The following is a 22,994-nucleotide window of genomic DNA, read 5'->3' as shown; positions in this document are numbered from 1 at the left end:
GGACCACATCTAGATTACGTCATTATTTTTACTGATGAAGGGCCTCTGGTTTTGGTAATAGAAAGGGAATTATTTGATTAACTTTCTGAAATGCAGAGGTGTAAAAAGTACTGATATATCCTACTCAAGTAGAGGTACTGTTACTTGATTAAAATTGTATTCAAATAGAAATACAAGTCAGTCATACATAAAATATTTGAGTGCAAATAAAAAGTATAGCTCCGTTAAAAGTTGACTCCCACTACATTTATTTTGGGTCATAAATCGTTGCCACGGTTCCCTTGCATACATTAAATATCTAATGCATAAACTTTAAAAGAAAGAGATGAAATATTGTACAATTGGAACTTAATTTGTTTTCCACAAAGGCATCTGTATAAAATAAAAAAAAGGTTTGTCACAATGTACACCAATAAATTCATTTAAAAATAAAAACAATTCTCAGGCTCTAAGTATAGCTATATTTTAAATACATTTTATCTAAAACTGAGAAAATAACCGGCATTTAATGCTGTTTTGGTGCTTATTGACTGGTCATTTCATTTTTTGTACTTTCACAATGTCCGTTGAAATAAATAATAATTTACTCAATAATGGTTGGGTGCAGAAATGTCACTAATTACTTTACTTCTTTGAAAACATACTCAAGTACAAGTAAAGCAACTCAATTACAGTAACGTGAGTACATGTAATCCATTCCTTAAACCTCTGCTGAAATGTAAAGTGTTTTGACACAAGTACCATCACATTCATTCTTTTTGAGAGAATATCACACATTTTCACAATATTTTCCCATTAACAGGTGGTTAAATGTGCAAGTAAACAGACTTTTCATATACAGCTCAATCTAGAAATGTAACAAATTATGCTATTTTATTTCTTTTGAAACATACTTGAGTACAAGTAAAATGACTGATTTAGAAATATACACAAAGTACCCATAAAAGCAACTCAATTCTGTCTTCACCAATTTGTTTTGATCGCTTCATTTACTATGACTTCATTGTCGATTTGTACGAGACATGCTTCATTGCTTCACCAGCTGTGTGCAGATGTGACACTGTGGGTTTCCAGGCTGGCACATTTCTGACCAACGTTTCTGTGAGTTTTCAGCAACTTTGGGTTGTATCAGGTGAATAGTGGAAAACTTTATCGACAATAACAGAAAAATAAACTTTTGTAAAACATAGTTGCCTGTTTCTTTGCAAGCCCTTCAGGCGTTAAATAAAGAGTGATTAAGAATAGTTTGTGTGGCGCGCATGAGGTCTTAATGACACGGGCGTAAAGGTGATGTGTAGAATCGATAGAGCTGTGAGGACAACGTACCGTCTATAGCAGAGAGCAGAACTCTAGAATGGTCGTAGGCAATCACGTTGGCGTATCTGTTCTTTGGTTTGTTCACCTCCAGGTTGGAATGCTCCCAGGTGAACTGCTGACCCGGGTCCACGGACTGCAACAAAGTAGAGATTCTTTAGCTACAGCAGGAATTGTTTTTCGCTCCGAAGGAACAAATAATAACATCGAGTTCTATTTCACAATATTTCGTGAGATGCCTCACTATGGGATACACACTCCCTGTAGCCCTCAGAAGCACTTTTCTCAATCCGCCAAGCCCTGATTGGCTAGAAAGAACTGTCAATCCACCAGGGACACGCTCACCCTCTATAAGAGGGAGGGGGGCGGATGTACAGTTCCTCATTCAAAAATAAGAAGCACCTCTTCTCACTCGTTGGAGCACAAAAGGTTGTCTGGTGAGACATCTCACTCGTATTACTCATCGAACCAGAGTTATATACATAACCTAAAGTTTTACTTCACAGCCGTTTCCTGGTCGGGTGAAAAAGGACTTTCTGAGTTCCTGTTTGACCTGACATTGAGTTTTTGTATTATTTTTTTTCTACCTTTGTTTTAAGCTTTAAATGGTTGGAAATGTTTTGACCTACAATTATCTAAAAAAAAAAAAAAAAAATACCTTCTTAAAAAGAAAATCCATTCTTTAATAGCAACATGGTTCTCGTACAAGACTAATAACTCAACTATTAAGTTTGGTTATAGAAAAATAAAACAAGACTTTTGCATTAAAACACTTTAATTGTGTAAAGCACGTTGAATTGCTTTGTGTATTAATACATTTGCCGAGCCTTCCTTTTTTAAATCAGGGATTTTTGTCAAATTTCACTGACAAAATCCTGACAATGAAAAATCTTAAACTCTTACCTCTCAAAATCTAGCAATAATAAAAATTAGTATCTGGAAATTTAAATTACATCAAGACAAATTGGAATCATATTTAAATAATGTAAAAAATAAAAACCTGAATTGGAATCACAAACTATACTACAGTGTTTTTACAGATGCACACAAAATAAGTCAAATATAATTTCAGTAAATACCAAATAACAATAATACATTTCATTTAAAAGGACCTTTCAAAGCGCTCAAGCACACTTAACAGAGTGATTGAAAACACAATAAAAAAATAACACAGGACGTAAAAACCAAAAACGAGAGAGAAAGTATTCATCACTTTGTAAAATATCTAATGTTTCAGTCGTAGAAATCTCAGTCAAATTCATAAATTCAATGAAACCAGAATATTTGCAGTGACTCGCAACCTTTGTATCTTTATATATAAAACACTTGCTAAATTATTCAAAAGTTATAACCAAAACCACATTGGATCTTCAAGCTTTAGCGCAACCTTTGCTATGTATGGTATGCACACATTTTCTGCTTTTTTCATGCATCCATCCATCCGTTTATTCCACCAATCTATTAGTTTTATGAGAGATTGTATTGTGTATTCAGGAATAGACACAAAGGGGCTCCTTATGTTCCATCAGGTTTGCTCATTTGATTAGCAGAAATTTACTGCACATACTTGAATACCACACTTGAGACTTATTTAGTTTACGATCAGTGCCAGTGTTGCAGCTTTAATATGCAGGGATGTATTCTAGCCCCCATATCAGCAAGAAATAAACTATAAAACTATTATCACAAAGGGAAAATATAGAAACAAGAGAGACATGCTTTATTTTGCAACTCAGGAGAAATAATGATACTTGTGCTATTGACAACAAAACTATTTTAATGAGGTTTTTTTTTTTTTTTCTTCTTATAGAAAGTAGCCGAGGCATAAGTGCAACAGAGCACCCTGCTTTTAACAGCCATAATAAACTTCAGGACAATAGAACATTTGGCAAACTTTTTAAGGAAAGTGTGTTGTTTTCTTTTTTGTCTTGCATTTCAGTTCATTAGTCACACACTTTTAATTTAATGCCTTATTCAATAGAAAAAAAGAGGTTATTTAGGAGCTTAAAAAATGTAAGTGGGCCTTAAATATCAAAGAGCGATAAATCTGCAATGCCGTGCGTTAGGAATATTCTAAGCTCAGGCTGATATTTCATCATAACATACTGAAACATTTTGCTGCAGTTTTGCTCATAATAAAAACTTTCTATCAATCTATCTAAACTATTTATTTTGCATAAAACGGTTTTGGGAGTAAGTACCGTAAAACTGAAATTAAACACGCTATGCCTGCAATAGTAATAATATTACCTCATTAGTTGCAATGCATCTTGGGTTTAAAAGAGATGACCGTAAATGGAAATGTTTTGGTGGACTAAATTGAGCTAACGCGAGGTAAAAAAAGTAAGGGTGTAGGGCAGTGTTTTTCAACCTTGGGATCGTAACCCCATGAGGGGTCACCTGAAATTTAAATTGGGTCGCATGAAATGTCTAGTCATTGAGTAACAAAAATAATAATTACTGAAAAAATTGTATTTTTAAACATAATTCTTCATAAAACAACTATTTTATATTTTCACTTTCTCAAACATAAATATAGTAAAATAAATGAATAAATATATAAATAAAATGCAGTATAAAAATATATCTTTGTACATTAATCTACTGGCTACTGGCTACTCTATTTGAAACACAGTATCTCAAAAATGATGAAAAACTAATTCTAGTAGAAGAAAACAAGTCTTTAGGGTTGCCAGACATTTTTAATATTGATATAGGGTTATGATTAAAAAAAAAAAAAAGGTTGGGAACCAATGGTGTAGGGTGTGGCCAAATAAGTTCCCCTCTTCTTTCCCATAATACTGAACATTTTATGCATCTTTAAATATATTTGTATTATTTTTTTTTCTTTTTGCAAAGACGTTGTGAGGTAAACATGAACTGTTTTACACAGTATAGTTGCTATCCTCGGGTGCATTTGACCCCATTCAATATTTATCATTAAAAATATATGATATATTTACTTTTTTCTTCATATTTCATGAAATAATCAAATTGTGACGATATTTTTTCAATGTGTTGAACGCATATTGCATGCATTGGTGTTCCTCTGGGGTCAATTTGACCCCACGCTGTTTTAGCCGTGTAAAACTTGTCACGTCTGCGTGTGACCCATGTGTGACCTTACATGCCCATACCTGCAAGGTGCAGAGTTGATACTTTTAAGTTGATGCATATTTGGTAGTTGATATTTGGATGAAAACTATTCAAGAAACTGTTTGCATCTCAACAACCAAGGGTTTTATTGAAACGATTCTCTTAGTTCTGATGAACATGCATGTAACACAAGGAATGCTACAGACGGTAGAGTCACTCTAACAAAAGCAAAGACTAATACAATTAAAAGTACTGTAATGTACAGGGCCATGGTATCATGGAATGCTCTTCCAAGACAAATTATTTATAAAAAAAAATAACAAATTTAGATTTAAAAAAAACATTTATTAACAATATACTGTAGCGCTCGGGTAAAAACTTGGGGTAAGTTTAATTAGTTTTAACTATAAAGGTTTGTGTGTGTGTGTGTATATATATATATATATATATATATATATAAATAACTGTAAATGTATTTGATATACTGTAATTGTATATTGCTATATAACCAATCATCTGATGTTAAAAGCCACATGATGGAGGAATTGTTAATTGAAACTATAGGTCCGACTGTATGAATGTTTTTGGTTTTTTACAGTAGTTGTTGTTTGTGTTGCTTTGTTGTGTGATGTGTTATAAGTTATATGGAGTTGTCTCCTGCACTAATAAAAAGACAATCGTATTGGGTGTGAACTTTAGGAAGAGTAGCAATAGCTCTAGCCAAAGCTAATAAAGATCCAATTAAAAAAGATTTAAAAAAGACATAAAGATACAATAATACTAATAGATAGATAACGGGTCATGGTTGCATTATCAAGGGGTTATTTATGTATTTAACTAATAAACAAAGTGCCTACACAGAAACGTGGTCAACGATTTTCTGAAAATCTTTTTCCCCAAGGGTAATATTTGAGTATAATAGGAGGGTTAAGTATTAAAAAAAAAAAAAAGAAAGGAAAATCAATATTTCAACTTTGAAGACTTACTTCATATTCCTGTGAAAACTTGAGGTTGTCATTGGCCTTCAGCCGCTCCAGATGGTCTGACAAATCCATGATAGGGATTGGAGGGTGGCTAGCCATGCCTGTCAATCAAATTAAATGAAGGTCAGACACCTTTGCGAGTAAGAGGACGTCACCCAAGCACAAGCAAACAGTAAATCATTAGATAAGCAACGTGTGGTTATAAGAGAGGGAATGGAAGAGTGGATATTGTTAGGCTAGTTTGTTCACTCAAAGCAGTGACCATGCTCATAGGGAGAATGTGGACACAGAAGCCAATGAGAAGTCATCGAGCACAGCACACTCGTCCCCACTGGGACTCTCCCTATTTGGAGAGAAGGACGTTAATAATGGTGTAGTGCTGCAGTGGATAGTTAGCAATGACGGTAAAAGGCACAGACACACGATCATCCCAAAGAACGAATGGAAAAAGACATTCAATGTTAGGCCAGATGCTGACGTCTGCTTTGAGTGATGACATGGTTTCAGGCTGTCATTTCAAACTCCGCCTCCAGTGATGACACAGCGTTAACACCAGATGGGTTAGATGGAAATGTGAATACAAGTTTTTGGCGGAGCAATGGAAATTTAAGAAAAAAAAAAAAAGGAGGAATTTTAAAGCTGAAAAACAAATCATGTCAAATGCATAATAGACCAACTAACTTGACAAATGAAGGTTACTGGGGTGACTGGGCGGACCTGAACCTGTGGAGGAAACGGCGAGGGGGGGGATTAAATACATCGCAGACGTCTTAGCAATGTGATGACTATAGTATTTACAAACAGAATGTCGAAATTGAAATGTGGCAAGAAATAGCTGAATGATCATGTGTATAATAGGTCAGTGTATGTTTTGGTCATTGGGTTTTTTGTTCAGAAAAGGATATGAAAAAACCAAAAAAACGAGTGGATATTTGATTTCCATTGTAAAATTCCAAAATTGAGATTGAAATTCAAGGCATTTTTTCTTGATCATGGTCAAGAAGAAGAAGAAAAAATTTAAAATAAACGGTTGATTTAATTTTTCTGTTTCGAAAAACAAAACAAAAAACAGCAGGTTTTTCATATTGTGCAACAGGAAGTTACTGTTTTCAAAGTAAGAGCGCTTGAGGACGGTCTTGTCATAGGCGGAGTTTGAGATTCTTACCGGGGGGCAGAAGAAAACATAGAATTAAATATATAGACTGTCTTAATATTTGCGCCAACCACAATGAGTGTAACATAGACAATAATGCAAAAATGATTAGGAACATAATGATAATGTTGACTATAAAAATTTGCATCAAAGCATCGTTTAAAGTTGTAGATTCATGATAAAATCAGGCCGCTTTTTGCTTCATTTTTGCTGCAGTACCATACATGAACTGCTGGGTGCAGTGTCGCTTCACCATTTACATTGTGAAGAAGAATTGCGCAACAGAAGAAGAACCAACCTAAAGTCTCAAAAGTTTGGGACCATTTCACTGAAAACGTATACTTCACACCTGGTAGAACTAACATCTGGGACATGAAACTAACAGTAATATGTTTGAATCAAAACAGCAGAAAACTATTTCATATTCTTTTCAAATTAATTTGGAAAAGCTCTAATAAAAACCTTTGACCGCTGTTGTGTAACAGGCGTTGATGGACACCTACCCACATTTTGGTGTCATAAAATGCAGAGATTTTTGCTGATAAAAAGCCTTTTTTAGCCATGTTAAAAAATCACATCAGAGTAAAGGTCCAGTTACATTTTGACCAGAGGTAGAAGTCGTATTTTGGCGCTCTTGGCAGAAACTCAAGTCAACATCGTCCTCATGGGCGCTCTTACTTTGAAAATGGCAACTTCCTCTTGCACCATAATGAAAAGACTAGTCATTTTTTTTCCCCTCTCAACATTTAATTCAGAAATTGAAAATCAACTGCTTTTTAAAGTTTAGCTTATCACTTCTCGACCATAATAAAGAAAAAGGCCTTGAATTTTAATCTTCATTTTTGAATTTCATAATGAAAATCAAATATCCGCTCGTGTTTTTTTTTTTTTAATATCAGAAAATCCATTGACCAAAACATACACTGACCATTAAAATTGAGACATTTGACATTAGTACCAGAAACTTTTTCATGCTAGAAGCCAAGCTAAACCCACCATGCTCAGTTGATACACACAATATATGCCAATAATTCTAGCATCAAAAGTGAGCAGCCATGGGATAGTGTTTGACATTAATTACACAAAGTGCTTCCATAAAATTTGGCCTGCAGTTAAGTATGTATTACATTATTAACAACATGGATTGAGCACAGTTAAACACATGTTGGTGTTAGTATATTAGGCAACAGGGCAAAGTGCAATATTTTGGCAGGTTTTCTGACATGACATCAAATATCTTGAGCTTTTTATGTATCATTCCACTCAAGAGTTGTGCAACAGTCTTTCTCGACAACGCTGAGGCAACGTTTCACTTTGGGCTCTGGCACAAGTGGGCATTAGCTAATGGAACCTGGGATGCTTTCCCACCCACTCTCATGTCCTTCTCTGAAAACCAGCAAAGGCTGTTTCCATCGCAGCCCACTACTCAAAGTACATTTCCACCAGTGGGGCGACAATGAGAGTACCTTTTCCACCACAACATCACTCAAACATCAAACCTCCTTAAGATGAAAATGTCCAAAGAGGTAATAGGTAATAGGGTGCTGAGAGTTGGTCTAATGTGTGAGTGCTTTGGGAAAGTGGGTGGGTCGGGTGGTGGTGGGTAAAATGTTGGGGCTTTTGTGAGTAGTGGCACCGTAAAGAAACCAGCTCTCATAAAGAGTGTTTTTGGTGGGGGGGGGGGGTTTGAGAGAGCTGAGTGAAATAGTGGAAGGATAGTTAAGATCACTCTGTGTCAAAAAGAAAAATACTCGAGTGCAAGGATGGCATAGTCTGTATGTCATTGCAGAGCTTTCATAAATATGCATAATCTTTAGCATAAAGTTTGGCTAAAAGCAATCTGTATGGATAATTCATGCTTTCATACTAGCGAGGCTGAAATTTATGGCTTTTATATTGCTAAAGACAAGTCCTGTGCCAGAGGAGCCCAAACAGCACTTAAGTGTGTCACTTCCTGTCTGGATGCAAACTGCCTCATCAGGTGATGAATTGACTGTGAATCATCTTGTCCCATAGTGGCCACGGTTTTCTAATTTGAAATTTTATATTTGGAATTAAATATTTCAGAATTAAAATGTTCTCCAAGACCACATAATAAGTACTATTCTCACTTTTATTTTGATTGTAGTTTTGAGAAAGATAAGGCAAACTTTATCTAAAAGGTTTATCATAACTTTTTCTGATTTACAGTTGGATATAACCCCATTGTTTGCTAAGGTTTGCTGATTTGTTGAGTAATTGACTCTCTCCTTTTATGGATAAGGATTGGGGTGGGGGGGCTAGATTTGGTCTGATGGAGGCAGGAAGAGCTGTGTGTTTTTGTCTTTTGTTGTAGTTTTTTTTCTCTTTCGTTTTGTCTTGATTTCATGGAGAAGCGCAGTGTATCTTGTGTGATTTTGCCTGTCTGTTGGGTGATATAATAAAAAAAAAAAAGAAGAAGGGCGAGAGTACCGAAGGAGGGAGACCGAAAACCGTACTTTGGCCAATCAAAGCCAGGGGTTTGTGCAACGGCTTTTCTACCTCCATCTACTGGGTTTTGAGTGGAAGGAGAACTTTAGTGAAGCTATGTCCTGGTGCAAGGATTCGTGTCCCCTGATGAAGCCCATTTCATTTACCAATGTCCATGAATATCTACATGTTTATGCTTCTGTCCATCCACTCTTTTCATTATATCCATATTTTCTAAGACTCTTATTAAATTCAATTCTGAATGGCTATTTTCAATCAAAATTAGGTGTTAACAAGGTGTTTTTTTTTGTCTTTATAAAGATAATTTAACTTGTATTCTGAATTAAAGGGGAATTAAAGCTCTCATGTAAACGCAGCCATTAAAAGTCGGTCACCTCAGTAATGAAACTGAGAGCAACTGAACTGTCGCTACTTTCTCATTGCTGCGACACATAGAGTCTCTTACAGGAGGACGAGCGAAGCTAACTATTATTGAACGTGTTTCCTTTGCAGTTGAATCAGGACTTTACTTTTCTTGGTGAACATAGAAAGTCTTGATGACCTGGATAACCTGGATGCAAGGGAACTGTGGGGCTTGCATTTTGCTTTTTCATTTTCTAAAAACAAGTGTCCCATGGGAGGACTTAGTCACTTTTTGACCCTTAGTTTGTTCTCTAAGCACCTGTCCATTGTTTATCTGCAATCTGTTCAGTCAATCATTCAGCGCCACTCATTTCTAGATAATACTGTCACTGAGAGAAGGGGTTTCTGTAGGAATCGGGAACATAAAGCTGTGTGGAGAGGTTTGTTTGGTTACATTTTTAACAAAAACACAGTTTTGTCAGCATCTAGAAACTTACCGGGTGTTTGAAAGTTGAGACGCCGAAGCTCCACAGGGTCAGTTGGATGATGAAGTGGCATTTCCTTGCTGTTGGGTAGACTTCCTTTTCTCGCCTCAGATTCTGCTCTTTTTCTGTGTGATATACATATTTTTCACATGTAATTCTTGCAGAATAGTCAAGAACTTTCAATTCAAAACAACGTGTCTCCTCAACGCCAGCGTGTTCATATACAATACTGTATAAATACATAAGACATTAACCAACAAATGGCCTACTTAGCAAAGTCTTAATGTTTATTCCTTAGTGATAATGTCCAATTCACCTTTAGATTCATTTGCAGGCTGTGTTGTTAACGGTGAATTACGGCGTGCCGTGGAGCCATGACTGTATATTTACTTCAGAGCTATTAAACTGCACTGCATTAAGTTTCAAATGGCTCCTAATAACTGTTTTGTTTTTGCTGTAAGTTTATTAGTGCGTCTCAATCAGTTTCCATCGTTATTGAATTCCACTAAATGATGTCAGGATTGTTATTGTATTTATAGGGAACGCATTATGTTCTAGTGTGGGTCCTATTGTTGAGGGTCTCAATCAGGGTTGGGGACAATTATAACTGTAATTGCGTAATTGATAATTAATTACAATTATGATGTATTTATAATGGAAGACTCGGTTCCTTTTTCAATCGTAATTTAATTGTAATTGAGTTCAGATAATTGAGTTTGTAGTTGTAATCAAAATTCTATAAAAACTATTGATTACAATTTAATTAAATGTAAATCTGTGTAACCATGTTACAGTTCTGTGACACCAAGTTTACCAGTCAGTGAATCTTTAGGATAATTTTACCATTATAAAAAACAAAACAAACCAAATAAATAAAGAAAATGACCGAAAAAATATTTTTAGTGTATTTTACAGCTGATTTGAGACGTGGGTCAAAACTGATCCGTTATCATAAGAGATGCTAACAGAAAGCTAACACAAGCAGAAGGATATGTTTTATGGGGTGATTTATTAAAGGCTCAGTAATTGTGATTAATAGTGATTGAACTTTAGTAATTGAAGACGTAATTGTAAAATGTAACCCTGATCTCAATCGAGCAGAGGAACTACTCTCTTAAATGACATTATAAACTGTTGTGCTTGAATAAATAAAAAGCAAACCTCTCCAAAAAGAGGTTAAAATATGTTCCTTACCTGTCAGGTTTGCTGCTCCATCGGTTAGCAAAGGGACACAATATGAGAAGGTCAGATCTTTAGTTTTGACTATTTTCATGCATTTTTTTCTTTAAGCGAGTGTGTGAGTGAGTGAGTGCACAGAAGGAGACAGATGATACCAATCGTATCTCACTTTTTGCTTTGCGTGTGAGATTAGTGACGCTTCACTTCAGGGATTATGCTCAATTATGCAGCCTTGGGGCTCTTTGTTTCCAATACTAGTTTCCCAGGTGCGTCCAACATTTCTACATTGTGACTCTTTTATTCGGAGTCGTTTCCACTGATTGCTTCTTGTTCGAGCGTAAGAGTCTCCTGACTTTTTTTGTAACAAAGCTGTTATAAAGAAAATAATAAATTACCTCCAGTATGTACTGTATGAGATCATACATGATGTATCAAAGATGTTGTTCATTGTGATTTAATATGTTGGATTTGTACCAATTCAGTACTTAAAGCATTACCTTGGTTTTGATTTTTTTTTCTCTTCCTACCATAATAAAATTATACAAAAGCTTCTCAATGAACCAGAACAAGTCGTTCCCTTTTTTCAATATCTGGAGCATTCTGTTACAAAAAAATTAATAGTGAGAACTATCTTCTGTTTTATAAACTAAATAGTCCCTAATATAGCAAATAATATAAAACGAACTCTTTGATTGATTTTTTTTTTTTTATTGAATTATGAAAATCTGTGCTTTCTGCTCAGATTTTGTAAAATCCTAAAGGCGAACTACATTTCCTCAAGAAAATGCAAGTGGGGATGCAGTATGACACCTCGGTATAACCCTGGAGTCAGTCAGAATTCCCCCTCAGAATCAGTAAAATGCCTCAGCATCAATATAGCCCTAAGTATAACCCAGTGTTCTTCAACTTTGGGGTTATTTATGTCTATCTACAGTATTTATGTTAAAACATATCATGTATATTAGCCATGGAGGCTTCAAATGGAAAAATGTATGCCCACAAACTACGAAAGCTTTGTATTCAATTACTCTAAATAAACATATAATAAATAATAAATTACCCCATGTGAGGTCGCCTGAAATTTCAATGGGATTGCCTAAAATGTCTAGTAATTAATGAAAAATAATCACTGAATAAAATCTATTTGATATTTAATTAAAAAATATATATTATTATTTTTCAAATTACAATAGAACACAGTGTTTGACAACTGTGTTCTGTTCAGTCACTTTCTGAAATATAAATGTAGTTTAAATGAAATACATAATAAAGAAAATGAAATGTATTAACATGTAAAATACAGTATAGAAATATCTGAGCTGGATCTGTAACACAGTATCACAAACATGATTAAAAACTAATTCTACAAAGAAAAAAAAAAGTATTTGGGGTCACTAGAAATTTGTGATAGAAAAATGGTTTTTATGGTTTTAAAGATTGTGTGGTTTGGCCAAAAATTTAGAAAAAATGCCAAAATTGGCCTGCAAAAGTCAAAATTGCAGACTTCAAACTATATTTTTGCTGGTCACGGTCCACTGCATATACCTACCAAAAGCCATATAGCTAGTTCAAACCAGAGGAAAGTTAATAACTCTTGGTCGTGCTACCGAGTCCCAAAAATTGCAACAAAAAAGTACATGTTACATTTTTCACCAAACTAAACCCTTGTGGCAAATTTCATTAAATTGTGACACCGAGAAGGGCCTAAAAAATCCATGTAAAGTGGCGGTAAAATAATAATAATAGGAAAAATCCTTACGGCAACCATAGGGCCATGAGCAACTGCAGCAACCCTGACTCATGTGAAAGGTGGGAAAAGACATAGAAGCAAAGGGTGGGAGAAAAAAAAAAAACAGCAAGAGATGCGTGCAATATGTGTTTCCTGGCAAAACAGGAGGACAGCATAAGGTCAAAGTCGAGATCGAGCGTGAAGTTCCTCTGTGGAATTAGTAGTGGTAAAGAGGCGGCGCAGGGTTAGACTGGCTGGGAAACTTGCTCAGGCCCCCAGGGTCTCTCTCTAAAGCTGCACACACGCAGTGATATGATGTAGTCACATCCACATCCCCCCCTCATGTCCTACGCTTGACTGATGAGCAGTGACAGCACGAGGTCCCACTACCATCGTGTGTTTGGAGGCAAAAAAAAGCTGAATTTGACTGCGGTTGTTCTGTGTGCTTCCATTGGGGGGGGTCTGATTAACTTCCAGTGGAGGCACGTGTCACTGTGAAGCTACACCAAGATGGTTTGACAGTGTGCTCAGCAGCATGTGTGGATTTACCCATGAGAGATTTAAATATTATTGGGGGTCATGGAATATCTGAGTATCAAAGCCTCTTACACTTTAAGTCAAATGTACGTTTAGATTCTATTTCAATGTGGTACTTGAAGACGTGTGTGTAGAAGTAGCTTAGCTCATGAATGGTAAATGTTTAATAGCTGAACATAAACGTTTAGCGCCCGCTTATCACATGAATTTTAAATACACAAGCAGTGTTTGTGTAGCTGGTGCCACTGTAGCGTAATAACTTGAACATCCCATCTATCTAAAGCACATTGCTTCACATCTGTGCGCTCATAGTGAGTTGCACGATGTTGTAGCCTCACCTCTTGTAAAGAAGGATGGCTATCACGATGCATATGATGAAGACCACGGCGAGCACAGGGCCCACCACCCAGATAAGCCCCTCCTCCTCGTCGATGATTGGCTGGGGATCGATGTCGGCCGAAACAACAGGGTCTGAGTAGGGGCTGGTCGCATACATGATCTGAAACAGACAAGTTTGATTCATAAAAAATGTTTTCATTTCGATTTAATATTAGGAAAGTACTTTTTAGCACTCAATTTTAAAAATTACATTTAATAGTTGTTGAGCTTTTACCCCAACAAATATGTATTTTTTGATTAATTAAAGTAGGGTGACGATATTTTGACTTTCAAAAAAGAGCACACACATATTCAAAGTACTCAACGTTTCCTTGAATCTACCTTGTAACAGCAAAATACAATGTAGTAGATAAATAAGCTGTTATTCATTTCCCTCTTTAGAACACAGACTTAAAAAAAAATACTCATAATCATTTTTATTATGCATTATAATAACAATATGTCTTTGAAAGATCTCATGTATACCTTCTTAAAATCTCATTGAAACAAAAAAAAATTAAAAAAATTTTGACAAAAGCCCTCATTATAGGCGGGGCTCCGGGATAAGTTAAGACACGCCCAGTCTATACTATAAACTCTCTAAAGAACAATCTATGGTATAATAACTAATGACCCAATACTTACTAAACCTCTCTATTCAGAATTATTTCAATCCAACCTACTCACCACAGATTACAGTCAACAGGTGATAGTTTTTATAAAAGGGGCGTGGCTAACATTGGTGGTTCAGCCAATATCAAAATTTGATTGTAGTAGCTGTATTTCAACCAATAGAGGGCAGTCACTCTTACATTTTTACCATAGACTGTAAAAAAGGAAGTGAAGCTTTTATTTTTAGAGTGCCCCCTGCTGATTGGCTGCAGTTTAGGTCAGAAACCCCGCCTCCTCAATGATAACGGATGGGATGTGGGTCAAACTGTAAAGTTAAAGTAAAAAGTAAAATCTAAACTCTGCTATGATCATTAGTTATTATCACCCTACATTGTGTTTAAGTGCTCATTTTTCTGTAAAGTTTGTTTTAAATAAGTTATTTGAGGTTGAAAAACGGGATTTGACGTCATATGACGACGATTGACAGCCTCAGGTCTTGCGTAGTTCCCTTTGTGAATAGCATAAGCAGTTACTTGGTGAAGGAACGCCGACTTTTCCGTTCAGTTTTGCCTTTTTTGAGCTACTAGTACTAACCTCTATGATCTGATCATCTGAACAAGATGTTGGGAGAATACTTGAATTCGTGGCGTAGCTGGGCTGCGTAACTCATCAGGGCACTACGCTAAATGGGTGCAGACTCTGGCTCCAAATTTGCAAGATGGCGGCGCCCCTAAGCGCTGTATTTTGGCTTTTTGGCTTTCACAAAAAAAAGCCAAAATATTAAATAGATAAAAGTGGTTAGGGGTTTTAGTTACTCTTTAAATAATGAGAATTGGACTTCAATGCCTACCTGAGAGAGAAAGACGGCCTGCAGCCTCATCTACAGACACTAATCCCACACATGCAGACTGAAAGAAGCATCTTTCCTCTCCAGGCCATGGCCTCCATCACCTCTCACCCATCACTCATCCCAGTTTGACCACCCACTCTTTGCTTCAACTTGTTCTGACAAAAAACACTCGGGTCAATCACTGCAACACAACTATTCAGTCTCCCTGCAGACGCATCAAGATGGTTTATATGTTTGTTTTTTACGTTTATTTAATAGAATAGCGATGCTAATCAAAAATTTGATTGTATTTATATAACAATAAAGGTAGTACCATTCTTTTCGAATATTTTTTACACAATATCAATATGTAGTAAATGTTTTCCCACTCTGCAGAGCACAGCTTATCGAAAGCACCACCAGCAATACTAATAAGACCCCATTTTAGAGGCTTTTTGTGTGTAATTTCATCCAAACCGCCAATTTAACTATTCCAAATTATCTTTAGTATCTTTCCAATGCAGAAGCTTTAATTGAACCATTTTATTACAGAAGAGTTGAAAAAAAAAAAAAAACTAGTCATGTGGGACGGCGAATAAATGCTTCACTGTGCAAATTACAGATTTCCCTCTGTCCGTCATTATCGTATCTGCTCTACCTGAAGTCAGGGGTTAGTGGAGAGTGTGAGGCAGCACTATAGACCCTGCAGCTCATCAAATTCATCATCTCGTCTGCGGCGGCCTAATCACGCGGCTTTCTGGCTTTTCCATCCAGACACATACACACACATAGGGGCTGCTGCAGCAGAGATAAGGGGAACTGCACGTAGAACGCAATTAAAGAGAAGCTCTGTTATCAAGGTATGCTTGGGATCAGGTCTCGAGGGGTTTCTTTCCCTAAAGTATAGCGAGGGTCCGATTTTTGTACTGCTACGAACTCCAACCTTCCACTGATAAAGGAAACACTTTACCCTCTCTGTCGATGAACTGCAAACTTTCCTGATCACAGACCTTAAAACCACGACCAAGGCGTAACCCAATGGAACGCATGAAACCCAACTCATTAAACTAAAACACTGAAAGGATAAGAAAATAAAGCATGCTCACATTTTCAGACATCTCCAGTACAGCGAGCACAAAGAAGATGTATTCCTGGCCATTCTGGAGTTGCTTGTTTTCAAAGTCTCCATAGATTTTTCCGTCCCCCAGGGTGAAGTCTTTGCGCAGCTCCTTAAAGTAGGCAGCAATGTAGGGTTTGGGTTCTGCCTGCCTCTGGAACCGCAGGCCTCTACTCGTGCGGTTTATCTCTTTCAAAAGCTGCAGGAGGATAAAAAAATGCACAGTTTGCAACACAAGATATTATTTTAGCATGAAAAAAAAAATCTTGCGTTCTTGTGTAATTTCAAATTTCTTGCTATTAAAATATGTTTGATTTTAGATTTTGAACTAATATAATAGACTATAAAGAATAAAGGTATGAAACAAAAATAGATCCTTTAGTTAGTTTTTGTCTTTTGTACAAACATGGATGTGTGATGCAAAAAAGCACTTTCTTTCCAGTCAGAATTTCAAAAGATTTCTAATGATCTAATTGCAGCGATTCTCAACTGGTGGGTCGGGACCCAGAAGTGGGTCGAAACATTTTGTAAATGACTTACTAATTCAGTTGTAGATATCTCACCCCCTCCAAATACAAAAAAAAATCTTCTCATATCTCATGACGGCAGTCATTTTTAATCTCAATTTGTTGAAAGAAATCTCAAATCTCAAATTATTCCACATAATTTCCCCAAAATCAGGGAAATTTAAGTGAAGATCCTGCAGGAACCGATATACTCACATACTTTATTATCATTTATATATCATTTATACGAATAAGCGCAAACCAGGACACATTAATGTTGAATTTGCAGTTTTTCACACAGCTAAAATCTGTGGCCCACATACGGTCAAATTGAACTAAAATTAGTTTGACACCACCTGATCTAATGAATCAAACTTATGCTACAATATATAACTGAGTAGCTCTAAACAGAAGTTATTAGTGTTAATTTTAAGCAAGATAACACTAAACTAATGTTGATAGTGTGCATCAAACACGGTGTCCTTCATACACGTTTATATCATCCCCTTGTGTAAACCCCATACAATGTAGAGATGATAATTATGCTAATCATGCCTGGCTAGTTGTGCACAGGCTTCTGAATGCATAACTCTGCCTTGCATGCTATTGGGCTAGTGTGTGTGAGGTTGTCTCTCCCATCACAGTGTGTGTGTGTGTGTGTGTGTGTGTGTGTGTGTGCGCACTCTGTTTTGGCTGTGGGGCTGTTGGCGCTGGCAGATAATGTCTTCAATCATCTCTCCTGTCAACACGGCTAAATCTAACTGCCCTTGGGAAAAGTTGTGAAAAGGTGAGTGCCAATATTGACAAACAAATAAATTTTCTGACAGAAGGGGTGACTTTTGGGCAATCGGTCAAGGCTTCAGATATGCTCCTATAGGCATGAGCTGTATGAGGCGTAATGTGTTTTTCTTTTAGCCTCTTAGACATGTGACGAATTGTCGTTTTGATGTGAAATCAGGTCATAATCGACCAAATATACATAAAAAAATCCTTACTTGACATTAAGATTTCACAAATGTTATTGATAACATTTTTTAGTTTGTTTTTTTTCCTCGCCTACAATCAGGTAGGGGTTAATTACATTTTTCAATTACAATTACGTCTTCAATTATCCATGTTAAATTATGATTACAGTGAGACTGTTTGGACTTTCTATATGAGAGTTATCGCGGTTTTCTATTATGTTGTGCGCCATCTGAGAACACAAAGCATGATGGGTAATTTTTTACATTGATTCTTGTTTAGGGCTGGAGCGTCATGTGTATCAAATATGTTTGAATGTTGTAAATGAGAGTTACAGTGTTTTTTTTCTATTATGGCGTGCAAATGGCACTGGTCGAAAAAACCCAGTATGAAAGGGAAAACCAGTTAAAAATCACTCTCAGTGAATTGCATGCAAATCCATTGAAAAATAGCCATGGTACAGCTTTTAGTTATATCGAAACGCCATGAACCCAAAATGGCTGACTTCCTGTTTGGTTTTGGGCAGGGTCATAATGTAACTTTTTACATGTAAAATTGATGCAATTGAGCATTGATGCAGTTTGATTAGAGTTATATGCATTTTTCGAACAGTAAACATGACCGTAAATGGCGCCAGTCGAAAACGCAAGGCATGATTGGAAATATTTCAAGGCAGTCATAAAAAGGCTTGAGCAAATGTCATTTGTGTGAAATGTGAGGCTAATTGAACTTTGTGTGTCAGAGTTATGGGTTTTTTTAAATTGTGGTGTGCTTCAGAAACTAGCATTGCAACTTTGCGGCGGCGCCACGACCAAACCGTTAAAGATGCGTTAGAAATTATTTTGATGATTTTTAATCTTCAGTGTGTCCCAAGTGTTCTGGTCGAGTTTGAAGCGAATCGGATGAAACCCCGCAGACTAGTTCGCCCAAATGCGTTTCGCCATTTGTGACCTTTGACTCAAGATGGCTGACTTCCTGTTTGGTTTTGAGCGTGGTCATCGGGGGTAACTTTTTGTTAATCTTGAGAATTTCGTATGAATCGGGCAAACCTGTTGGTCGTGCGGTTCCATCGTATTTTTTGGCGTCTGTAATGCGCGCCGTGCGTGCATTTTTTCAGCAATTTTTTTCATTGCGCCAAAATATCTAATTGTTCAGCAGGCCTGAGAATTTTGGTGAGACTTTGGGAATTCTCAGGGGCAAAACCGAAAATACCCAAGAAAAGCAAGAACAACAGGTTCCTACGGCCAGTATGGCCTTCTGACCCTAATTATGTCATAATTGTAACTGATTGTCAATTACACAATTCCAAATGTAATTGACCCCAACCCTGCCTACGATGCAACCCCTGAAGGAAACATCATGGAGGTTTTAACTACCTCGTGGTAAAAGCCTTTTATTTGCTCAGACGTTTCATCATGCATGCAGTGCACAGGAAGAGGCTAAATTATCTCGGCATACTAAATATAAAAGTTTTCAAGTGTTGTGTGGATATGCAGTAGCCAGGGTTTTTTTTTTTTTTTAGCCTGGAATGAGAAGAGACATGAAGGCCTGATGCAGCTCTTCAGGTAATTACCTCAGACAAAAGAGGAGGTGGAGGAGGAGGTGGGGATGGGGGTTGAGTTTGCTGTGCTCTTGATGGCTACTTCATGTTCTCATTTCCATATGAACAGTTCTCTCTGCAGCTATTTGCGTCAATCAGTGCAACTCGTCTCTTATTTCTCATGCCCTCTTAACTTGCATCAATTTATATTCTCCTCTTTGGAGCAAAAAAAAAAGGCCTTGTATATGCACACATTTTATGTCTGGATAATTAAGAAGCTGAGTACACCAACTATAAAGTTAAAAAACTTTGATTTTAAAAGTCGCGTTTGACTTTCCTTTTGTGAAATTCTACGTTGTTCTTTACTTGAAACGTACCTCCTCGAGATTCATCTCGTCTGGATTGTTCCATGGTTTGAAAAACTTGCCGGTACGCTGCTTCTTTAATGGTACGACGACGATGTAATAGCCGCTGGAATACAAAGACAGAGGGGGCATATTATTGTAAAACTTTTTATTTCAACTTTCTTTTTATTTGTTTTAGAACAATCATAAAATTAAAAAGAAAAAGTAAATAAATCAATTTAAAACAAAATATAAAATACAATCAAAAAAAAAAATACAGGGCAAAAAGGATTTTAAATCACACTTTGTCAACACGTCTCCTCTCAGTTCACTTTGCTGCTCTCATTCCTGTATAATGTCCTATTCTCCCATTTATCCTCCAACTGGGATCTGTGCAGTCTCGACACAGGGTTCCTACAGCTTTAGTCAAACTAAATTCAAGACTTTTTAAGACTTTTTAATGCCATTTGAAATTTAATTTAAGACCATCTTCACAGTAAGCACAACTGAGGGGGTGGAAAAAAGCAAATTACATAGGGTTAGGGTACATTTTTTCAGACGTGCAACTGGCGCCCACCAAAGAAAACACACAAATACACAAAATGACAGTAAAATATACAAAATCACTTAAAGCACACAATATGACTACAAAAATAGCCAGAAATCTATGAAGCAACAACAAAAATACAAAGAAAAAATACATAAAGATTAAGAAAACTATTAGTTGGACAGGCAGTTTTCATAAAATTTTAGTTTTCCCATGTTGTTGAAAGTTGCGACAAGCATGACGCGCATCTGCACAGAGTCTTGCTGCAACCACGCCACTGTTTTGAAGTTTGTTTTGCGCTGTCGTGATTGCGCGATGTTTTCGGTAAAATATATACAGTATATTTTTTAAAGCGAATGTTACCATATATTTTGAAATGTGAGACTAATTACAATCATAAAAACATACTTAAGTGTTAAAATTTAACACTTTTGAAACATTGATTTAAAAAATTTTAAGGGCTTATTTTTAAAATCATGAATTTAAGGTCTTTTAAGACTTTTTAAGGCTCCGCGGGAACCCCTAAACATGTGCATCAGTCTCCCCAGATAAATCTCTTCAATAGTCTGGATCAGCTTGATACCACTTCCTCGTTTTTTTTTTTTTTTTTTTTTAATAAGTCACTCTTAACATTTTTAGTCAAAATGTGTCTTTACAGTGTACATCTTCAGCTTCAGCATAATGACATGCAATGGTTATTATATCCCAACATTTGTATTATTTCTGTATGTTACACTGTATTTTCTCAACACGTCCAGAACAATTAACAACTAACAGAAGTTTGACGAGCCTTGATCAAACTCAAGAAATTACCTTCAAGCTTCTCGTTTGGATGTTGAACAAGCTAGCATTAGCCAGGATGGCAGTGTGGCAGGCTAATGGGAAACTAATTAGCTAAAGGCTCCAGCAAGGGAGACAGTGGGCAAAGTGCATCCTGCAAGATCACAAAAAAAAAAAAAACCCAAGAAGGTATTGAAGGTTCAGTTTGCTATCGGATGTGTTCATTGGCCCTCTGACAACCCAGGTCTTTGTGGAAAGTCTATAAAAGACTTTATAGAGCCTAGAAAAGCATGTTTAAATGAGCCAGGCCTGATTCACTGTGTGATGACAGAGGTGAAGTGGATAATACACCAAAATGCAGGGATGAATATAAATGACTGCTTTGGAAAAATTACTCCTGACAAGGTCAGCTATCGAGTTAACATGTTTTGTTTTTTTTTTCAATCTGAAAGCATCAGCGAGAAATAATAATCTGCTAAAAGGGCGTTAGCAGCCGATGGGGAATGATTCTGTATGCTCCACCGAAGCACCTTCTTTACAAGTTAAATGTACTTTAAAGAAATACTTTTTGCTTGAGGTACAAAGTTGACATTAAATTCGGAACTCATTGAGATTACGTTCACAAAGCAGATATCACTATTCTTAGTGAGGTCCTACCGTACTCTCTCCGATGTCTCCACTGTTGGTAGCTCCACAGTCACCATACCATCAGAGTTGGTCTTGCCAATCAGGTAGGGTTTAGTGCGAATGATATCCGGAGCCGTCATGGTGGACACGCGATGCTGAAGACCTCCAGCACTGTTACCACGGTTAGTCAGAAGGAAGGAGTATTGGGTTTCAGGTTGAAGGCCAGTGATTAGCTTCTGCGTTAGCTTCCCATCCACCTCCACGCTCTGTCCGTTATCGTAGAGGATCTGTAGACCAATGTGTTAACACCAACGTCATGTATGAGCTTCAGGTAGTAGCAGCTCTATATGTAAACTAGGGGCTTTTTTAACCCTCCTATTATGCTTGGGGTCAATTTGACCCCATTCAATGTTCATCCTTCAAAAATAGAAGTGGATTTATTTTCTTTTGCTTTTGCTAATTTTCTGGTTATGATTGATTAAGCATAAGAATATCATGATGTTTTTTCAATGTGCTGAACACATATTGCGCACATTCCCCTGGGGTCAATTTGACCCCAAGCTATTTTAGCTGTGTAGATCTGTTCTGTCTGTGTGTGACCCATGTGTGACCTTACATCCCTGATTGTGGCACTACAGGAAAGGTCATATCATCACCACAACCAATAGGGCAGAGATGGGCAACTCTGTCACAGCGGGGGCCACAAAAAAGTGATTGTATCTGATCTGAGGGCCACATTATCAACATTCATGTCAGCATTTAGAATGATGGTAATCTGAGCATGTGTATTATGTATATTTTGTTTATTATTATTTATATTCATTTTTTGAATTACAATTCTAGCCAGTTGCCCATGTCTGCGACAGTGTCCATACTCATGTGGTCATTAATGTTGTCAGTAAATTTGAGACGATTTGGATGACAACTATTCAAGATTTAAACATTTGGCCTGATGGTGGCGCTAGAGAACAGGTCAAGGTTTCATTTTTAAAGATTTATTTATGTATTCAAAAAATAAACAAAGTGCCTGACACGGACACTTGGTGCATTTTCTGAAAATCATTTATGGAGGCAAATATCCCTGGGGTCAGATTGACCCCAAGGGTAAAATGTGTAATATTTGAGGATAATAGGAGGGTTAACAACGTGTGTCACTAACTGTGGCTGACCGTGAAAGGTTGAGCGGGGTTGTAAGTGTCGGGGATTTCCCACGTCAGTAGTACGGACGACTTCATGGCAGCTTTCACGTGAAAATTTTTTGCAAACACTGCTAAAAGAAAGGGGGATCAAATGATTTAGACATAAAAAAAAAAAAACGACAACCTCTCCTTATCTACTGCTACTGCTTCCTCCAGTGCTTACCTGATGATGCTGCCTTTTAAAACCAGGCTAAAAGAAGCACTATACTGAACTGAGCACTGTCGTCTTACCTTCATGCAAACACCAGCTCTTTAATTTATGACT

General features: G+C 36.7%; 1 protein-coding gene across 50 annotated transcripts in view; it reads right to left on the bottom strand.

Annotated features, from left to right (window-relative positions):
* LOC114480326 (receptor-type tyrosine-protein phosphatase delta) overlaps positions 1-22,994 on the bottom strand; it is a 486,676-nt gene that overhangs the window by 18,910 nt on the left and 444,772 nt on the right. For 22 of the 50 annotated variants that reach the window (XM_028474351.1, XM_028474374.1, XM_028474362.1 and 19 more), the window contains 10 exons: positions 22,700-22,800; positions 21,561-21,817; positions 19,610-19,703; positions 16,213-16,422; positions 13,626-13,786; positions 11,037-11,048; positions 9,855-9,967; positions 6,075-6,116; positions 5,397-5,494; positions 1,327-1,450 (listed from right to left, as the gene is read on the bottom strand). In XM_028474351.1, coding sequence (XP_028330152.1) covers positions 1,327-1,450; positions 5,397-5,494; positions 6,075-6,116; positions 9,855-9,967; positions 11,037-11,048; positions 13,626-13,786; positions 16,213-16,422; positions 19,610-19,703; positions 21,561-21,817; positions 22,700-22,800 — 1,212 coding nt within the window. The remainder of the gene's footprint in view (positions 1-1,326; positions 1,451-5,396; positions 5,495-6,074; positions 6,117-9,854; positions 9,968-11,036; positions 11,049-13,625; positions 13,787-16,212; positions 16,423-19,609; positions 19,704-21,560; positions 21,818-22,699; positions 22,801-22,994) is intronic. The other 28 variants (XM_028474354.1, XM_028474384.1, XM_028474356.1 and 25 more) reach the window with 7 other exon arrangements.

Source organism: Gouania willdenowi, chromosome 18 (assembly GCF_900634775.1).
Source record: "Gouania willdenowi chromosome 18, fGouWil2.1, whole genome shotgun sequence".
In the NCBI taxonomy this organism is placed as follows: Eukaryota; Metazoa; Chordata; class Actinopteri; order Blenniiformes; family Gobiesocidae; genus Gouania; species Gouania willdenowi.
This window is presented reverse-complemented; position numbering and strand designations above follow the sequence as displayed.